The 15,997-nt window shown below is 38.5% G+C and overlaps 2 protein-coding genes across 11 annotated transcripts in view; one reads left to right on the top strand and one right to left on the bottom strand.

Annotated features, from left to right (window-relative positions):
* PDE7A (phosphodiesterase 7A) overlaps positions 1-5,451 on the top strand; it is a 97,714-nt gene extending 92,263 nt beyond the window's left edge. For 6 of the 9 annotated variants that reach the window (XR_016021703.1, XR_016021698.1, XR_016021697.1 and 3 more), the window contains one exon: positions 1,062-1,201. The gene's annotated coding sequence lies outside the window, so the exon portion shown is untranslated. Of the gene's footprint in view, positions 1-1,061; positions 1,211-2,456; positions 2,635-4,235; positions 4,442-5,096 lie in introns of those variants that run through there. The other 3 variants (XR_016021699.1, XR_016021700.1, XR_016021701.1) reach the window with 3 other exon arrangements.
* The window catches only part of MTFR1 (mitochondrial fission regulator 1), a 50,325-nt gene continuing 34,593 nt past the window's right edge, over positions 266-15,997 (bottom strand). For both annotated transcript variants that reach the window (XM_074318929.2, XM_074318930.2), the window contains exons 5-8: positions 5,069-5,292; positions 3,178-3,427; positions 2,554-2,722; positions 266-1,746 (exon numbers count right to left, since the gene is read on the bottom strand). In XM_074318929.2, coding sequence (XP_074175030.2) covers positions 1,678-1,746; positions 2,554-2,722; positions 3,178-3,427; positions 5,069-5,292 — 712 coding nt within the window. In that variant the 3' untranslated portion in view covers positions 266-1,677. The remainder of the gene's footprint in view (positions 1,747-2,553; positions 2,723-3,177; positions 3,428-5,068; positions 5,293-15,997) is intronic.

The raw sequence follows: 15,997 nt of genomic DNA on the forward strand, positions 1-15,997 counted from the left end.
TGAGATAGGTGTTGAGGAAGCCGGAAAAATAGATTTCACCAATTGCAGAGGTAGATTATAGACTTGAACCCTGAGGAAATGCATCCCAAGTGACGGCCTTTTCTTTTAATGCTGAAATTCCTTGAACAGAAAGGTAAATGAGAGGTGATACAAATGAAGGAATATATTTCCACTTGAAAAATGTAGAAAGTAAATTCTTTAAGCTACATGTGCAATATAAAATAATCTTACCTATCGTAAAATAACTACATAAATAAGTTTATGGTCCAAGGAAAACAAAGGTTTGCTTTATTTCAAAACAGTAACTTCCTTATATTGGAGCACTGACCAAAACTCAATACTGATACAAATATAAATTTCTTAGGAGGTCAAAATATGTCAGGTGAACTTTCTGAATTTCTCTTAAAGGCAGAATTTTTAAACCATATAAAACAATCAGAAACAGTGTACATCAAACAGCATGTGTAAAATAAGAGACGGTTCAAATTTAAGCTGAATTGCCAAACCATGTAAATTACCTTAATATTTGCTAATATCCAGAGCATTGCACATATTTCCAATAACTTAAAAGTGAATGTCTATCTACTCTCCCAACCCCCCTCACCCAAGGAAATACAACTTTTAAAACTATATTTAAATAATAAACCCAACTATTTACTCATAGTAGGAGATTCTGGCATTAAGTATATATAGCTGAGTTTAACAAATACAGAAAATCATGAAAATTATCAAGCATTTAAAAATGATCACTTACAGCAATTCATTAGAAGCCCTAGAAAGACAGTTCTCCACTTTCTAATAACACCTAAGGTTTATGGTGCATAATGTAATTCAAGAGAACAGCATTCTGACCAGTGACGAACAACATAGAAGAAATTCTTTCGCCTATTCAGTGTTTAAAAATTTTTTAAATTGGTCAAAATAGTAAACTCCATTATGCTGACAATTTCCGTAAGTATTAACTTAGCAACAAGTCATCTTTATGATGCCATTTATTAAAATGAAAATAGCTTTTTACTTAAAAAAGATTCACTATTTGAAAACTACGCTTTCCTCCTCAGCACTGATGGCACTGAGGTGAAAGCAGGCTTCGTGGTCCCCGCCTTCCCTTTCTGAAGGAAAGCATTACGGAACGTTAGCAGTGAGCGTATCCGGGTCCTGCTCAACCCGTCTCCAAGACATGTGAGAGAGTGTAATAGTTCTGCGCAAGGTAAGATTCCAGTCTCAGATATTTCACTCCAACAAACTGTTATGCCAGCTCTTCCATCACTTAGTAAATGATCACCAAAAACAAATGATAACAGTACCCTCATTATATAATTTTACAGACTGTTTTATATCCAAATTATGCATATAGAACAGTTGTACAGATAGTGTTAAGAAATAAAAACTCACATCTACAAGTCTGTATAATTGTTTTCAAGATTGGAAATCTAAACATTACACATTAAAAACAATGTCAGAATTCATGCATGTTCTGGAAAACTTCAGAACTGACCTTCTCATAAAAGCAAACCTAGAGTGCTTTTGTTATTGCTTAATCCTCTAGTCAGATTTAAAAGGAGACTACTGAATACTAAATTCAAGTATTTACTAAATAGTGTTGATTTCTACTAGCCAAACAGCCCTAACAAACCAACAACTGAACCAGGACAGTCTTTCTTGGCTTACTGTCTACTAGGAACTTGAAACATTTTCAATCAAAGCCTTCATTTTTCCTGTAGATTTCAACATGTGGGGCCCAAACTAGAAGAGAAACAAACAAAAGGTATAAATAAAGATACTGGTTCATGTAATAGTAATGATGTACCCTGCCCCCCCCCCCCCCCCCCCAGTCATGGATCAAAGGGTTGGGATGTTTTATGAGAAAAACCACACAGCCAGATAATGTGAAAATCTTTATGAATTGACACATGGTTATAAACATGACAGAAAAGAAAACTACGATAGTCTTAGCAAGACCCTAGCTTAGTTTGGCAATACCACCATTTCCTTTTCAGTGTCTAAAGAGTTTAAAAAATGCTAGAATTTCTAAGAGATCTGCCTCTCTGAAATAGATAAGCACATGTTCCCCATGAATAAAGTGAATGTACCGATCAAGAACAGGAGTTTCCGTGACATCTGCTTATCTCCACCTAAGAGATGGCCCCCATCCTGCAAGGCCCAGGGTGAATCTCACCCATTTCAGACTTGCACAGGGTGCCCAAGAGAAAAGCAATCTTTCTTTACCTTGAATTTCTATATCACAACATATATGTTGTCCTAAGATATGTTTTATTATACTAAATTTAACTTCATTATGCTTAAATATAAATAAAACACAGCATGGAAATTTTACCATTGGAAATGTTTAGTGAAACTAGGGGTTAACTGTTGCTTCCTTCTTTATGCTCTTGTGCGTGGAAACTGCTTGTAAGTAGGGGCTGAATCGTGGAACATCCTTTTGAATCTTGCAGAGGACACGGCTGACTTACCTGGTACAACGCAGGTGGCTCAGCAGCGGTGGGAACTAGCATGTGGGATGGGAAGGAAGTGGATGGCCCCGACACTCACCATCACGGTCTCGGATGTGGCCTCCGGCGCAGGCTGTGGAGCTCCTTTCTCGGCCTCACCTTGGCTGTTGCTTCGATAACGGTACGCAAACTTCTTTTTCAGAGCTTCTGCGATGAGGGCAGCAGGGTCAGTCGTGTCCACCGGTTTGGGCTTTAGCTCTTGTTCTGATCTGAGAGAAGTGAACAGAAACCAAGGGGACATATTTCAATATGCTGACAGCACTTCCGTAGCCTCACAGAAAATAAAGACACTGACAAACATTGATGGCAGTGAGATGGAAACCCTAGATTTAAGGCTCAGTACAAGAGCACGGGTTAAGCTCTTTCAGGACAATGGCGGTGGCTCGCTCCACAAGCCCAGTGACGACCACAGCAGGTCACATGCAGCTTTACTGAAAGGCTGACTGACAAGACTTTACATGAAAGGGCTTTAAATGCAGTGAGAGAAAAACTAAACAGTGACCCGGAAATGTTTATTTTGCTGATCTCTCAGTTAACTATGTATAGCAGCCACTGGGGCATCTGTTTTAAATTAAAAACTTAGAAACTGAAAGTTCTCTAGAAGCCCAATACTTTTACAGCACATTAAAACATGAGGGAAGCGAGAGAAGGTATGTATCCTCACCTTTTTACTGACCGAAGTTTTACACTGTTCATATCTTTAAGGATCTCTAGCATATTTGGCATATCAGGTTTCTTTGGGCTGCTCTTGTCCGAAGTCTTTCCAGCACAGGCTTTTTTCTCTCTTCGCGCTCTGATCAGATCGATGGCAGATGTGCTTTGGGGGGGTGCGGGTAGAGGCGGGGGTGGTGGGGGAGGCGGGGGTGGAGGGACAAAAGGTGGTGCTGGGGTAACAGTGGTAGAATCTAAATCACCTACGGAGACAGGGAAAAATCAATTTTAAGTCTGAGTGTGATGGGCAAATAAAAATTATTATGTTAAGGACCTCTGTATGCTTGAAAACATTATCCCTAATAAGAATCTGTTATGTAAGCAGAAGGGAAGTTTCAGTTACTTGGTTAGAATCTAAATGCCTGAATCTCAGTCATGGTATCATTTAATCAATCCCCAAATTCTCCAAATGGAAAAGTTCCATTTTACTTAACAGGAGTGTGTTTGTGATATCAAATATTCAAGTCTGACTGTGGCATGATTTTTAACTACTTTTAGATGAAATGATTTAGTACTATAACTTTTCAAAAAACTATTTGATAAATTTATGTTCATTTTAAGCATATTTACATATAAGACTTTCTAAACATTAAAAGCCTGCATTTGACTAGAATGTGTTTGAAAGAAAAGATTTAAATTTATTGCTGAACCAATTTCTGGAAGAAGAAAAAAGTGTTATCTTTGTTACTCCTGATTTTGGAAATTAAGTATAAGAATTAACATGGTTATAAAATAAGAACCTTGAAATTCATCTTTCTGCATTAGTAGAGGCTAGATTTTTGTTGAGCGAACTATACTGATTACGGGGCACTTGATGCAAAAACTTTGATGCAAAAAAGTTTTACTCAGGGATTTAGACTATAACTAGAAGACCTGTCATAAATCCCCAAATTATCTCACTACTTATGGCACTTTTCCTAGTCTGGCAGAAGAGAAAGAGAAATGCAATTTAAAGTTAAGAAAAGGGCAGGACCGTTGGAGTTTACAATGTTACATGCTGATTTCATCTAGGTAACACCGGTACCGCCTCCGGCATTTGGTACCCGAGTGCATTTATCTGCGCTCTGTCCACCTTGGCCGTACAGGTTGGATGACATTAAACTCCAGGAGCCCCGGCAAGTGGATCCGAGGTGGAGTGACTGTCCTTACCCTTCAGACACAGCGAGGTATCAGCACTCAGGACAACACGAGGAAAAACATATACTACCTGCCAACAGGTTAGTGGACTAGGATTTCAAGGCTGTAGTTTCTCCTCAAGAGTGGCAGAGCCACACAAACCAAAGCAACAGGATCCGCCCAGGAGTCAGAGGACCTGACTCCATTTCTACTCTGGCCAAGAAAAATGCCTATTAAGTAGCGACTGTGCACGAAAGGCATTTTCTATCATCTCCACATTTCCTCCCACAATCACTCCGTATCACCTACTGTTACCCCATTTTAGAGCAGGAAAAGAAGGTAAAAGGCGAAGTACTTGCCTCAGAACTTGCAGGTAAGGAAACAGCACTCAGCCTGGAGTGCTGTTTTGAGATGACCTTGCCTGACAGAGGGTTGGTGCCAGTATCACAGACCACTGAGTTCCCCAGAGCAGTCATCTGAGCAGCAATTCGACCGCAGGAATGTCAGTGTTTTCCAAATACACTCACTCATCACCCTCTCTGACAGCATCGAGATTGTTCAAAACAAAAACCACTTAAATTCGACCGGGTCCTAGACTGGACTATGCAGAGGACCGACCCTTGGTTTTCTAACAACCCCAATGGCTGTTACTTGCTAATAAACTTCAACATCAGTGATATTCTCCAGATTTCCAGTTTGCTGGTTAAACAAATGTAGGACTTACTGACCTGTAATGAGATTTTGCTGTTCTTGCAGGGTCACAATTTTGGCAATCTGAGCTCTGAGGGCAGCAAGTTCATTTTCAAGAGCACAGATTTTCTGCAGTGCTTCCTCGTTCGCCAGTGGTGTCTTCAGTGGAGGCTCTTCTGGAGACAGGTTCGGTAAGGAAAACGGCCTGCTTAGGGGCTTTTCGGAGAAAGGAGGATCGTCCTGCAGGGGCTGGACCTCTGTCCTGCAAGGAAGACAGAAGGCTGACTGTCAGGCTTTGAGAGAAAATATAAAAAGTCATCATGCCAATTAATCAGAAAACACGTGAGAACCACTTTTCAGGCTGACTTTGCATAAATCCCCTCCTGTAAGTTTCAAAACAATAAAGCACTTGGCAACATAATGTGTGTGTGTGTGATATATATACATATATGGTTTCTCGTTACCATCATAATCTCTAGATAATATGCACAAGCCAACACTATCCTACCAAGAGGCATCACTGATTCCAACAGTGGTTTTGCTAATTCATGTTTTGATTTGGAATAAGTGAAGACACTTTTTAATGTTCTTAAAAATGGTTAATTACTAGTTATATTTGACAACAAAATTAAATCAATACATTAGCCGTTCCCCAGGGTGCTGGCTTCTGCATTTCAATGTCAGTATTTTCCATGTATAACATCAAATTGCAAGACATTATAACAGTATGGGCCAAATACAGCATCAAACTGAAAAGGAGAAAAAAGAGTAATTGAACCCATGTACTGATACCTACATGGTAACTAATCAATTAGGTGTCGATAATTTTTTTAATGTGCACTGCTCCTTAGCTCCCAAAGGAAACCTTTGGGAGCTAAGAATAAAATTCAGATTTCTTTTGAAATGTCAATTTGTATATTTACCATTTCTTCCAATTTTCTACAATTAGTTTTTCCTGCCTTCTAAGCCCTATTTTTTTCCTTCCAGTTTTATTGAGGTATAATTGTCCATAAAATTAATTAACATATCCCAGCTTCCCTCGGTTTCATATGGTCGTGCGGTGAGTTTTGGCTAACGAGGCACGCAGGCAGTGTTGTGAGCTAGTACCTAGGAAGGCTGCTGACAGGGAGATGAGTCCACGAAAAGCTCCTTCATCCGCATCCCTTCTTCTCCTGAGAGCCAGCAGCTAACCTTGACATGGAAGTGAAGGATGGCAGAGAGCCTGGCTCGGTCCCTAAGGATGCTCGGGGGCCACTGTCAGCTCCAGACTATAAAATAAACCCCCATCCTGCTAGAGTCACCATTATTTGGGGGTTCTCTGTTACATGCAGTCAGACTTAATCCTAACTGCTATACAACACTAACATTCAATTCTATTTTAGTTTTCTTTAACTGGATCTTCATTCTGCCTGTGTTTTGAATGGGGAAATCTTGCACTCTTAGGTTACGGTATTATGCACTGAATTCAGGTGTTTTTCTTCATATCTAATTTTGTTTATTCGCCATGTTAATTGAACTACCATACTCAGAAGATGCTTGCAAATTGTTTTTTTTACCTGTAATGTTATCAAACAAAAATATATGGAGAATAAATGTCCTAGCTCTTAGTTAGCAACCGGCTTTAATACTAACTATATTATTTGGAATATATGTGGGATAGGAAAATGTGTTTGGCTTGCAAAGCTCCAATCACCACTTTCTTATCCCCACAAGGGGAAGGAAAAGGTAATGAAATTTCTTAAAAAGTACACAAAGATTAGACAAAGGTGCAAAACATCTATACAGAATAGTACCAATGCTTTGAATATATTAATGTTCTTTGAAAGATTCTGTTACATAAATTAGAGATTAAATGCATATGCTTAACCAACCTGCAATAATAAGATATTAAAATTTTTTTTAAATCACTGTGGCTCTTTGTTGATGCACGAGGCTAAATTCTACTTTCTACCTACCTTTCGTAGGGTAGATCAAACCATTTTGTTAAACAGCTCTATACAAGAAATACATTAAGTTACAAGCAGACAGAAATTAGTCTAGTAATGAAGTTTTGGGATATTTATATAGAGTAATATCAGTAATGTCAAAACTTTTTATTTAATATGCTTCTTCAACTATATTCTTGATAACTTTGTGTTTTTAACAATACTGAATGATTTTTTTAAAAACTATTTCTTGAAAGAACATGGGGAACTGGGGGTAGGTAGGATAGTGATAATGACAGAATTCTAGTCTTAAGAACAATCTGGGTAAAATACAGAAATCTCAAATGTAGACTTAAAATCACACTTGTTCAAACCAATAGCGGACAAAGAGGCACGAGTAGTGGGAACAGATTGAATTTAGAGGAAGGGAACAGTGTTCTGGGGACAGGCTGGGGGCCGCTGCTGCCACCACTGTCACCAGGTGAGAGGCACCTGGAGGATGAGCTGGGTGGGAGTGGAACTGAGCAGAGAGGGGAGAAAAACACAGAATCTGCAGGTAAAGACTCATCTCTCCCCCCACTGGCTTTCATTTTCACATCCCTAAAAGAATGAATATATTCATATCTGGAAGTGAGGGTGATGGTTTGTTTTCACATTGTGTGTGAATGCAGACATTTTATGACATTTACATTATAACAGCAAATACAATGAAATTTTGGATACTAGTATCTTTAGTGCTACCAAGAAATGCTGTGATACTGTTTATTCAAGAACTACTGGTCATTTTAGTAGAGAGCATTTCCCCACCTCAAATTATCACAGGAACCAAAAGTATTAAATGCTTGTAAGTTTGTTTTTAAATGTTTTCAAGAAAGATAATCTTCAAATCCCATGAACATTTACTCTAAAATATCCCAAACTGGAACAAGGTAAGACAATTTGGATTAAGCTATCAACTATATGGCATGTTTGAACAGCTTACTTTCTTGAAACTATCTTGTAGCCAAAATTAATATTTAACAGCAACTACAATGTAGAAGAATTAATCTTCTATATCTCCCCATAACTCCTGCAAGTAAATTTTATCCTTTTGTTTTCCCACCTACTGAAAATTAAGGACAAAGCACTCGTTAACCTTCAATACCACTGTGCCCGGGTAAGAGAGAAAAAAAAGCTAGGGTCTTTAGCAAAATTACAAAATGATTTAAGTGACAGTGTCAGATCATCTGTATTTTATGTCTATTTGATTTTTATGACTTTTATTATGTAGTTTCTGCACTTTGCTATGTGAAATACTATTGATGGTTATGATTCAAACAAAGTAATTATAGGAAATGTGTAAGTTTAAATATGCATTTTTAGAAGCTGAAAAAGGAAAGTAATCCTGAAATGACTGGAGATTTGACATCACAGGAGCTCGAGAACCAAAAACAAAACCAGAAATAAGAATTGCTCTGTAATATTCTTGTGTGTGATTAAAGTTTAGATTTTATGACAATTCTGTCACGTTTCCCCACAGACACCTGCTTTATGAGGCAGTCAACAAATAATTCCTTCTCAGAACTACCTGTTTTGCCATCCTTCAGAATAGAGGCTATGAAGAGCTAGAATAGAGGTAGAATTAATCCAAACTAAAAGACATGCTCTTTAGATTTTTTGTGTATAATTCAATTTTATGAAACAAAACCAAAAGAGGTATTAAGTATGGATGTCCCAAGAGCAGAAGACAAAAAGCCAAAGTGTGACTGTTTTTTAAATATGATTTTGGCTCCAAAGCGATGACGGCAGAGGGTACAGGCCCCTATGCAGAGTGCAGTACACCTGAATTAATTATCTAGCTCTCTCATCTTTTCAGTGTTAGAATCAAGGACTGGCGCTTTTGGAGAACAACTTCCATAAATATGAAAGGCTTTTTAAGCTCCACTATTTAAAAAAACTCTAAATTCAATATAATGCATCTCTGGGGTCCTTTCCCCTTATCTCAGTTAATGAAAACTCAAAATCTGCTATTATTTTTAATTATCTCAGTGTCCTAGGAATGGTGGTGTTCCTGGAATGATTTTTACTGGCCCGCCCTCACCTTTTTAGAGAAGAGCCTAGAAAGGTATCAAAATACAGCAGACTGTCAATAGGATCCAGTTTAGATCTCTGAAAACATGAAGTTGGGTAGAAAACGAACAATCTTTTCAAAGTGAGCAAGTAGTTGGATAAAGATGACTGGACTGGGGAGGTTATTTAGACTGAGAGAAGCCTCCATGAAAGAAAGAATTTATGGGGGGGAGTTGGCAGGAGGCCCCAGGCCCAGACCACGTGGGACCCACCACATTAGCTGTTCAACACAAGTCTCCTGTATTTTAAAAGAAAGAATAGCAAGATCCTGAACTCACCTTCCACGGACACACCAAATTTACAGCTACATATGTATGATACAATTTTCTTTGGGGAAAAAAACGTAAGACCTAGCTGAGCAATGACTACCCATCAAATGAGAGGCAAAAACGGGAAAAAGGGAAAAAAAAAAAAAAAATCACACTAAAGGTGGCAGGAGAGGCTGAGACACAATCTCACCATAAACCCCACCCCGGTCACACTGACCCACACTCAGGAGGAAACTCAAAACCCACAGCTTCTTCCTGTGAAGAGTCTGAACACATCGGACACCCCAACTTTTAAGGCCTGCACCTGAGATGAGCTCCCAAAACATCTAGCTGTGAAAACCAACAGGGCTACCGCGAGCTGAGAAAGGCACTTAAAGTGCTCGTGTGCTGGGACTCTCTCCCCAGAGTCCAGAACAGAAGCAGCACATCCTGCCCAGCTGTTGCTTATGTAGAAGAGTATCATCTGCTAATCTTAAAGCATCGGCCTGAGGGGATCCCAGGGAACTTTCCACACAGGTAGGGGCCTGCTGGGATATGTTCTGGGGATGGTGGCTGGCAGGCTCCAAATTTAAGTGCTTCCCCTGACTCCCCTCAAAACTCTAGGCCTTCTCCCCTTCTCCGTCCTCTGCAGGCCCCATCTTTACCTTCCTTTGTGTCTTGCTCCTGGGCAGCGGTATCTCCCAGAGCGGACGTTTAACATGTGTCTATGCCCCAGTTTTTAGGTCTGGTGTCCCAGTTTTTGGAGCTGCCACCCATGGGACAATCCTTGATCACTTGGCTCTGAAGGCGCGGAGGTCTTGCACTCTTGGGTCCCCTGGGACTGAAACAATTGACAGTTCTTGGAAGACTACCACCCCCACTGCACAGACAGCAGACCGAAACACATCCCCAGTCTTTCTGAGAAGAAAGCCTCTTTACTTGTCCAGGAGCTCTGGCCTGCGGTGCAGGCTTCAGGGTTGGCACACACCTAGAGGTCTACGGAGGTGCTTTCAGGGAATGGAAGCTGCTTGATGGCATTTTTGCCTGCCTTTGCCTCACTACAGCTCACGGTATCTCCCAGAAGCTTATACACTTGTTACAACTGATTTCTGTGTTTGCTGCCCAAGTGACACTTCCAGAAAGCCTGGCTCTGGTGGCTAGCAGGGCTTACACGTGGGGTCTCACAGGACTACATATATTTGCATACTTTAAAAGTGCTGCCTGAAGGTCTGGCTTCTAATGAGCCTGAATATAGATACTGACTGAGATCCTCCCCTTTGGAACAGTGACAGGTCTTGGCACACCTTCACTACCTGGGACTATTAAAAAGAAAACAAGCTGCTCAGACAATCACAGAAGTTTGAGGAACAGCCAAGAGCTAGGCCAGGGTTGAACGAGAAGGCTCATCTTCTACAACAGGTCACTCGTTCTAGACTGGGAGAAGTAGCTGTTTCATCTAACCCATAGAAACCAACACAGAGAGTCAAACAAAATGAAGAAACAAAGAAGTATGCCCCAAACAAAAGAACAAGATACAACCTTAGGAAAAAAGCTTAATGAAAAGGAGGTAACTAATTTAGCTGATAAAAAGTTTAAAGTAATGGTCATGAAGATCCTCAGCACAGAGAGTCCCAAACAAACAGGCCCACATCAAGGCACATTATAATTAAAATGGCAAAGGTTAAAACAAAGAGAGAATCCCAAAGGCAGCAAGAGAAACGCAACTAGTTACTTACAAGGGAGCTCCATAAGGTAGTCAGCTGATTCTCAACAGAAAACTGCAGACCAGGAGGGATTGGCGTGAAATATTCCAAGTGATGAAAAGCAAAGACCTACAACCAAGGGTACTCGACCGAGCAAGGCTATCATTTAAAATCGAAGGACAGAGAAAGAGCTTCTGAGACAAGAAAAAGCAAACGGAGTGAGTTTATCACCACCAAATCAGAATTACAAGAAGTGGGAAAGAGACTCTTTTAATGGGGAGAACATAAAGATGAATAATAAAATGGCAATAATTATGTATCAATAATCATTTTAAATGTAAACAGATTAAATGCTCCAATAAAAAGACACAGGGTAGCTGAATGGGTAAGAAAACAAGACCCTAACATATGTTGCCCACAAGAGACCTGCTTCAGATCGAAAGACACACACACACACACAAAGTAAAGGGATGGAAAAAGATATTTCATGTGAATGTAAACAAATAAAAAGCTGGGGTAGCAATACTTATGTCAGACAAAATAAACTTTAAAACAAAGACTATAATAAGAGACAAAAAGAGACATTACATAATGATAAAGGGGTGAACCCAACAATACGATATAACCCTTGTAAACATTTATGCACCCAACATAGGGGACCTAAATATAAAGCAAATATTGACGAACATAAAGGCAGAGATCGACAGTAATACAATCATAGTAGGGGACGATGACATTCCACTGACACCAATGGACAGATCTTCCAGACAGAAAATCAACAAGGAAACAATGGCCTTAAATGACACACTAGACCAAATGAATTTAAGTGATATTTTTGGAGCATTTCACCCCAAAGCAACAGAATATACATTCTTTTCAAGTGTACATGGAACATTTCCCAATATGGACCACATGTAAAGCCACAAAACAAGTCTCAATAAATTTAAGAAGACTGAAATCACATCAAGCATTTCTCTGACCATAGTGATATGAAACTAGAAATTACAAAAACAAAACAAAACAAACCCTGAAAAACACACAAACACATGGAGGCTAAATAACATCGATGTAGGTGATGTTTGATCTGCCGGCAGTTTCTGAGTGTGGGCCAAGATTGTGTCTTGTGAAGCCGAAGAATGGAAAGATGGACCAAGGAGAGGCAAAAAGTTTTAAAAAGAGGATAGTTTATTAGAGGCAGGAGAAGAGGTTGCAGCTCCCGAGCGGGAGGGGGTCCCCAATGGGGAGTGCCCCACGGCTGAGGCAAAAGCTCTTACTTTTATACCTTCCTTTGCCTGCTTGGGGAAGGGGAGCTGTTTGAAGAAGGGAACTGGCGCCTTCTAATGAAATTCATCTACTAGATTTGTTCTTCTTGCCCATCTTAAAGGAATTAGCTAAGTAACCCACTCTTATCTATCAGATCTGCTCCAATTGTCAGGCCAAAATGAATTTTATGATTAACCTCAAGGCCTTGTTACATTATGTCCTGGAACAAAGGAGTGATTTCAAAACCTGGAGTTTTAGGATATGACTGTCTTTGTTTATTCCACCAGGGACCTCCCTGTCTACCTAGGGACATGTTAACTCTCTTGTATCAACATGCTACTAAATAATCACTGGGTCAACAAGATCAAGGAAGAAATCAAAAGATACAATGTGATAAATGGAAATGAAAATACAAGACCAAAAATCTATGGGACACAGTGAAAGCAGTCCTAAGAGGAAAATTCATAAACATACAGGTCTACCTCAAGAAACAAGAAAAATCTCAAATAAACAATCTAACCTTACACTTAAAGGAAACTAGCAAACAAAGCCCAAGTGAGTAAAAGAAAGGAATTAATAAAGATCAGAGCAGAAACAAATGAAACAGTCTTAAAAAAGTAGAAAAGATCAATGAAACCAAGAGCTGGTTTCTTAAAAAGATAAACAAAAGTGATAACCCTTAACTAGACTCATCAAGAAAAGAAGAGGATCCAAATAAAATCAGAAATGAAAGCTAAGTGACAACTGACACTACAGAAATACAAAGAAGTATAATATTACGAACAGTTATATGCCAATGAATTGGGCAATCTGGAAGAAATGAATAAATTCCTAGTAACATATAATCTTCAAAGAATGAATAAAGAAGAAACAGAAAATCTGAACTAACCAATTACTACTAACGAAATCAGTAATCAAAAAACTGATGGAAAGTCCAACAAAGTCCTGGACTAGAAGGCTTCACAGGTGAACTTTATCAAACAGTGAAAAAAGAATTAACACCTATCCTTCTCAAACTATTCCAAAAAATTTGAGAGGAGGAAAAGCTCCCAAGCTCGTGTTATGAAACCATTACCCTCATTCTAAAACCAAAGACATTACACACGCACACAAAAATGATATGCCAATGTCCCTGATGAACACAGATGCAAATATCCTCAAAAAATATTAGCATACCGAATTTAGCAATACATTAAAAAGATCATACACCATGATCAAGTAGAATTTATTCCTGGAATACAAGTTGGTTCAGTTCCTGCAAATCAATTAACATGATACACCACATAAACAAAATGAACGATAAAAGTCATATATCGTATCAATAGATGCAGAAAAAGCATTTGACAAAAACCCGCATCCATTTATGATAAAAACTCTCAGCACAGTGGAAAAACTCTCAACATAATAAAGGTTGTGTATGACAAATCCACAGCTAACATCATACTCAATGGGGAAAGGCTAAAAGTGTTCTCCTTAAGATCATGAACAAGACAAGGATACCCACTTTCACCGCTTTTGTTCAACATAGTATTGGAAGTTCTAGCCACAGTAATCAGACAAGAAAAAGAATTAAAAGGCATCCAAATTGGAAAGGAAGAAGTAAAACTGTCATTATTTGAAGATGACATGAGAACCCTAAAGATTCCACCAAAAAACTTAGACTAGTAAATGAAGTCAGTAAAGTAGGATACAAAATTAATATTCAGAAATCAGTTGCATTTTTATACATCAATAATGAACTATCACTAAAGAAATTAAGAAAACAGTTCCACTTACAATTATATAAAAATGAAATAAAATCAAATACCTAGAAATAAACTTGACCAAGGAGGTAAAAGACCTACACTGAGAAAACTATAAGACACTGAAGAAAGAAACTGAGGAAGATAGAAATAAATAGAAGCATATACTGTGCTCATGGATAGAAAGAATTAACATTGTTAAAAAATCCATACTAACTAAACTAATCTACAGATTCAATGCAACCCCAATCAAAATACCAATGGCGTTTTTCACAGAAGTAGAACAAATAATGTTAAAATGTATATGGAACCACAAATCGCCACAGTAATCTTACGAAAGAACAAAATTGAATATCAAACTATATTACAAAGTTATAGTAATCAAAACAGCGTGATACTGGCATAAAAACACACATACAGCAATCGAACAGAATAAACCTATGCTATATGCTCATTTATTCTGTGAAAAAGGAGGCAACAATAACAGTGTGGCAAAGATAGTCTATTCAATAAATGGTGTTGAGAAAACGACATATGCATGCATGCTTGCATGCAAAAAAAACACAAAAAACTGGACCACCTTCTTATACCATATAAGAAACTCAAAATGGTTTAAAAACTTAAATGTAAGACCCAAAACCATAAAACTCCTTGAAGAAAATATAGGAAGTAAACTCTCAGACATTACCCTTTGAAATATTTTTACTGATATATCTCCTCAGGCAAGGGAAACAAAAGAAAAAATATACAAATGGGACTATATCAAACTAAAAAGTTTTTGCACACCAACAAAACGAAAAGACAGCCTACTGAATGGGAGAAGATATTTGCCAATACATCTGATAAGGAGTTAATATCCAAAATTTATAAAGAACTCATATAGCTCAACACCAAAAAAACAAACAATCCAATTAAAAAATGGGCAGAGGACCTGAACAGACATTTCTCCAAAGAGGACATACAGATCGCCAACAGACATATGAAAAGATGTCCAACATCACTAATCACCAAAGAAATGCAAATTAAAAACACAATGAGATATCACCTCACACCTGTCAGAATGGCTATCATTAACGAACCAATAAACAACAAGTGTAGGAGAGGATGTGGAGAAAAGGAAACCCTTGTGCACTATTGATCGGACTGCAAATTGGTGCAGCCACTATGGAAAAACAGTAGGAGGTTCCTCAAAAAATTAAAAGCAGAACTATCCTATGACCCAACAATTCCACTCCTGGGTATTTATCTGAAGAAATCCAAAACACTAATTCGAAAAGATGTATGTATCCCTATGTTCACTGAAGCACTACTTACAATAGCCAAGATACAGAAGCACCCCAAGTGCCCATCAATAGACAACTGGATAGAGAAACTGTGGTATATTTATACAATGGAATATTACTCAGCCATAAAAAAGAATGAAATCTTAACCATTTGAGACAACATGAATGGACCTAGAGGGTATTATGCTAGGTGAAATAAGTCACACTGAGAAACACAAATACCTATGATCTCGCTTATATGTGGAATCTAAAGAACAAGATAAACAACGGACTTACAGATAAAGAGAACTGAGCATTATGGGGGGGCAGGGAAGGTTGGAGAGCTGGGTGAAAGGATTAAGACAAAATAGTCATGGGGATGTAAAGTACAGCACAGAGAATATAGTCAATAATGTTGCAACAACTGTGTGTAGTGCCAGGTGGGTGCTAGACTAATGGGGGGATCACTGCATAAGTTATATAAATGTCTAACCACTACGCCATACACCTGTAAGTAATGTAAAATAATACTGAATGTTATCTGTAACTGGGAAAAAAAATAAATTGAAAAAGGAAAAAAAACATAAAAGTTTTATTTGGACGTTACTGGCGACTACAGTCCGGGAGCAGAGCTTCAAGAAGCCTTGATACTGCTCTAACTCTGAAGAAGTGAGTACTGCTTATTTAGGCAAAAAAGTAAGCAGAAATACATCTG

Source organism: Rhinolophus sinicus, chromosome 7 (assembly GCF_057876585.1).
Source record: "Rhinolophus sinicus isolate RSI-liver-muscle chromosome 7, RSI-T2T, whole genome shotgun sequence".
NCBI classification, from domain to species: domain Eukaryota; kingdom Metazoa; phylum Chordata; class Mammalia; order Chiroptera; family Rhinolophidae; genus Rhinolophus; species Rhinolophus sinicus.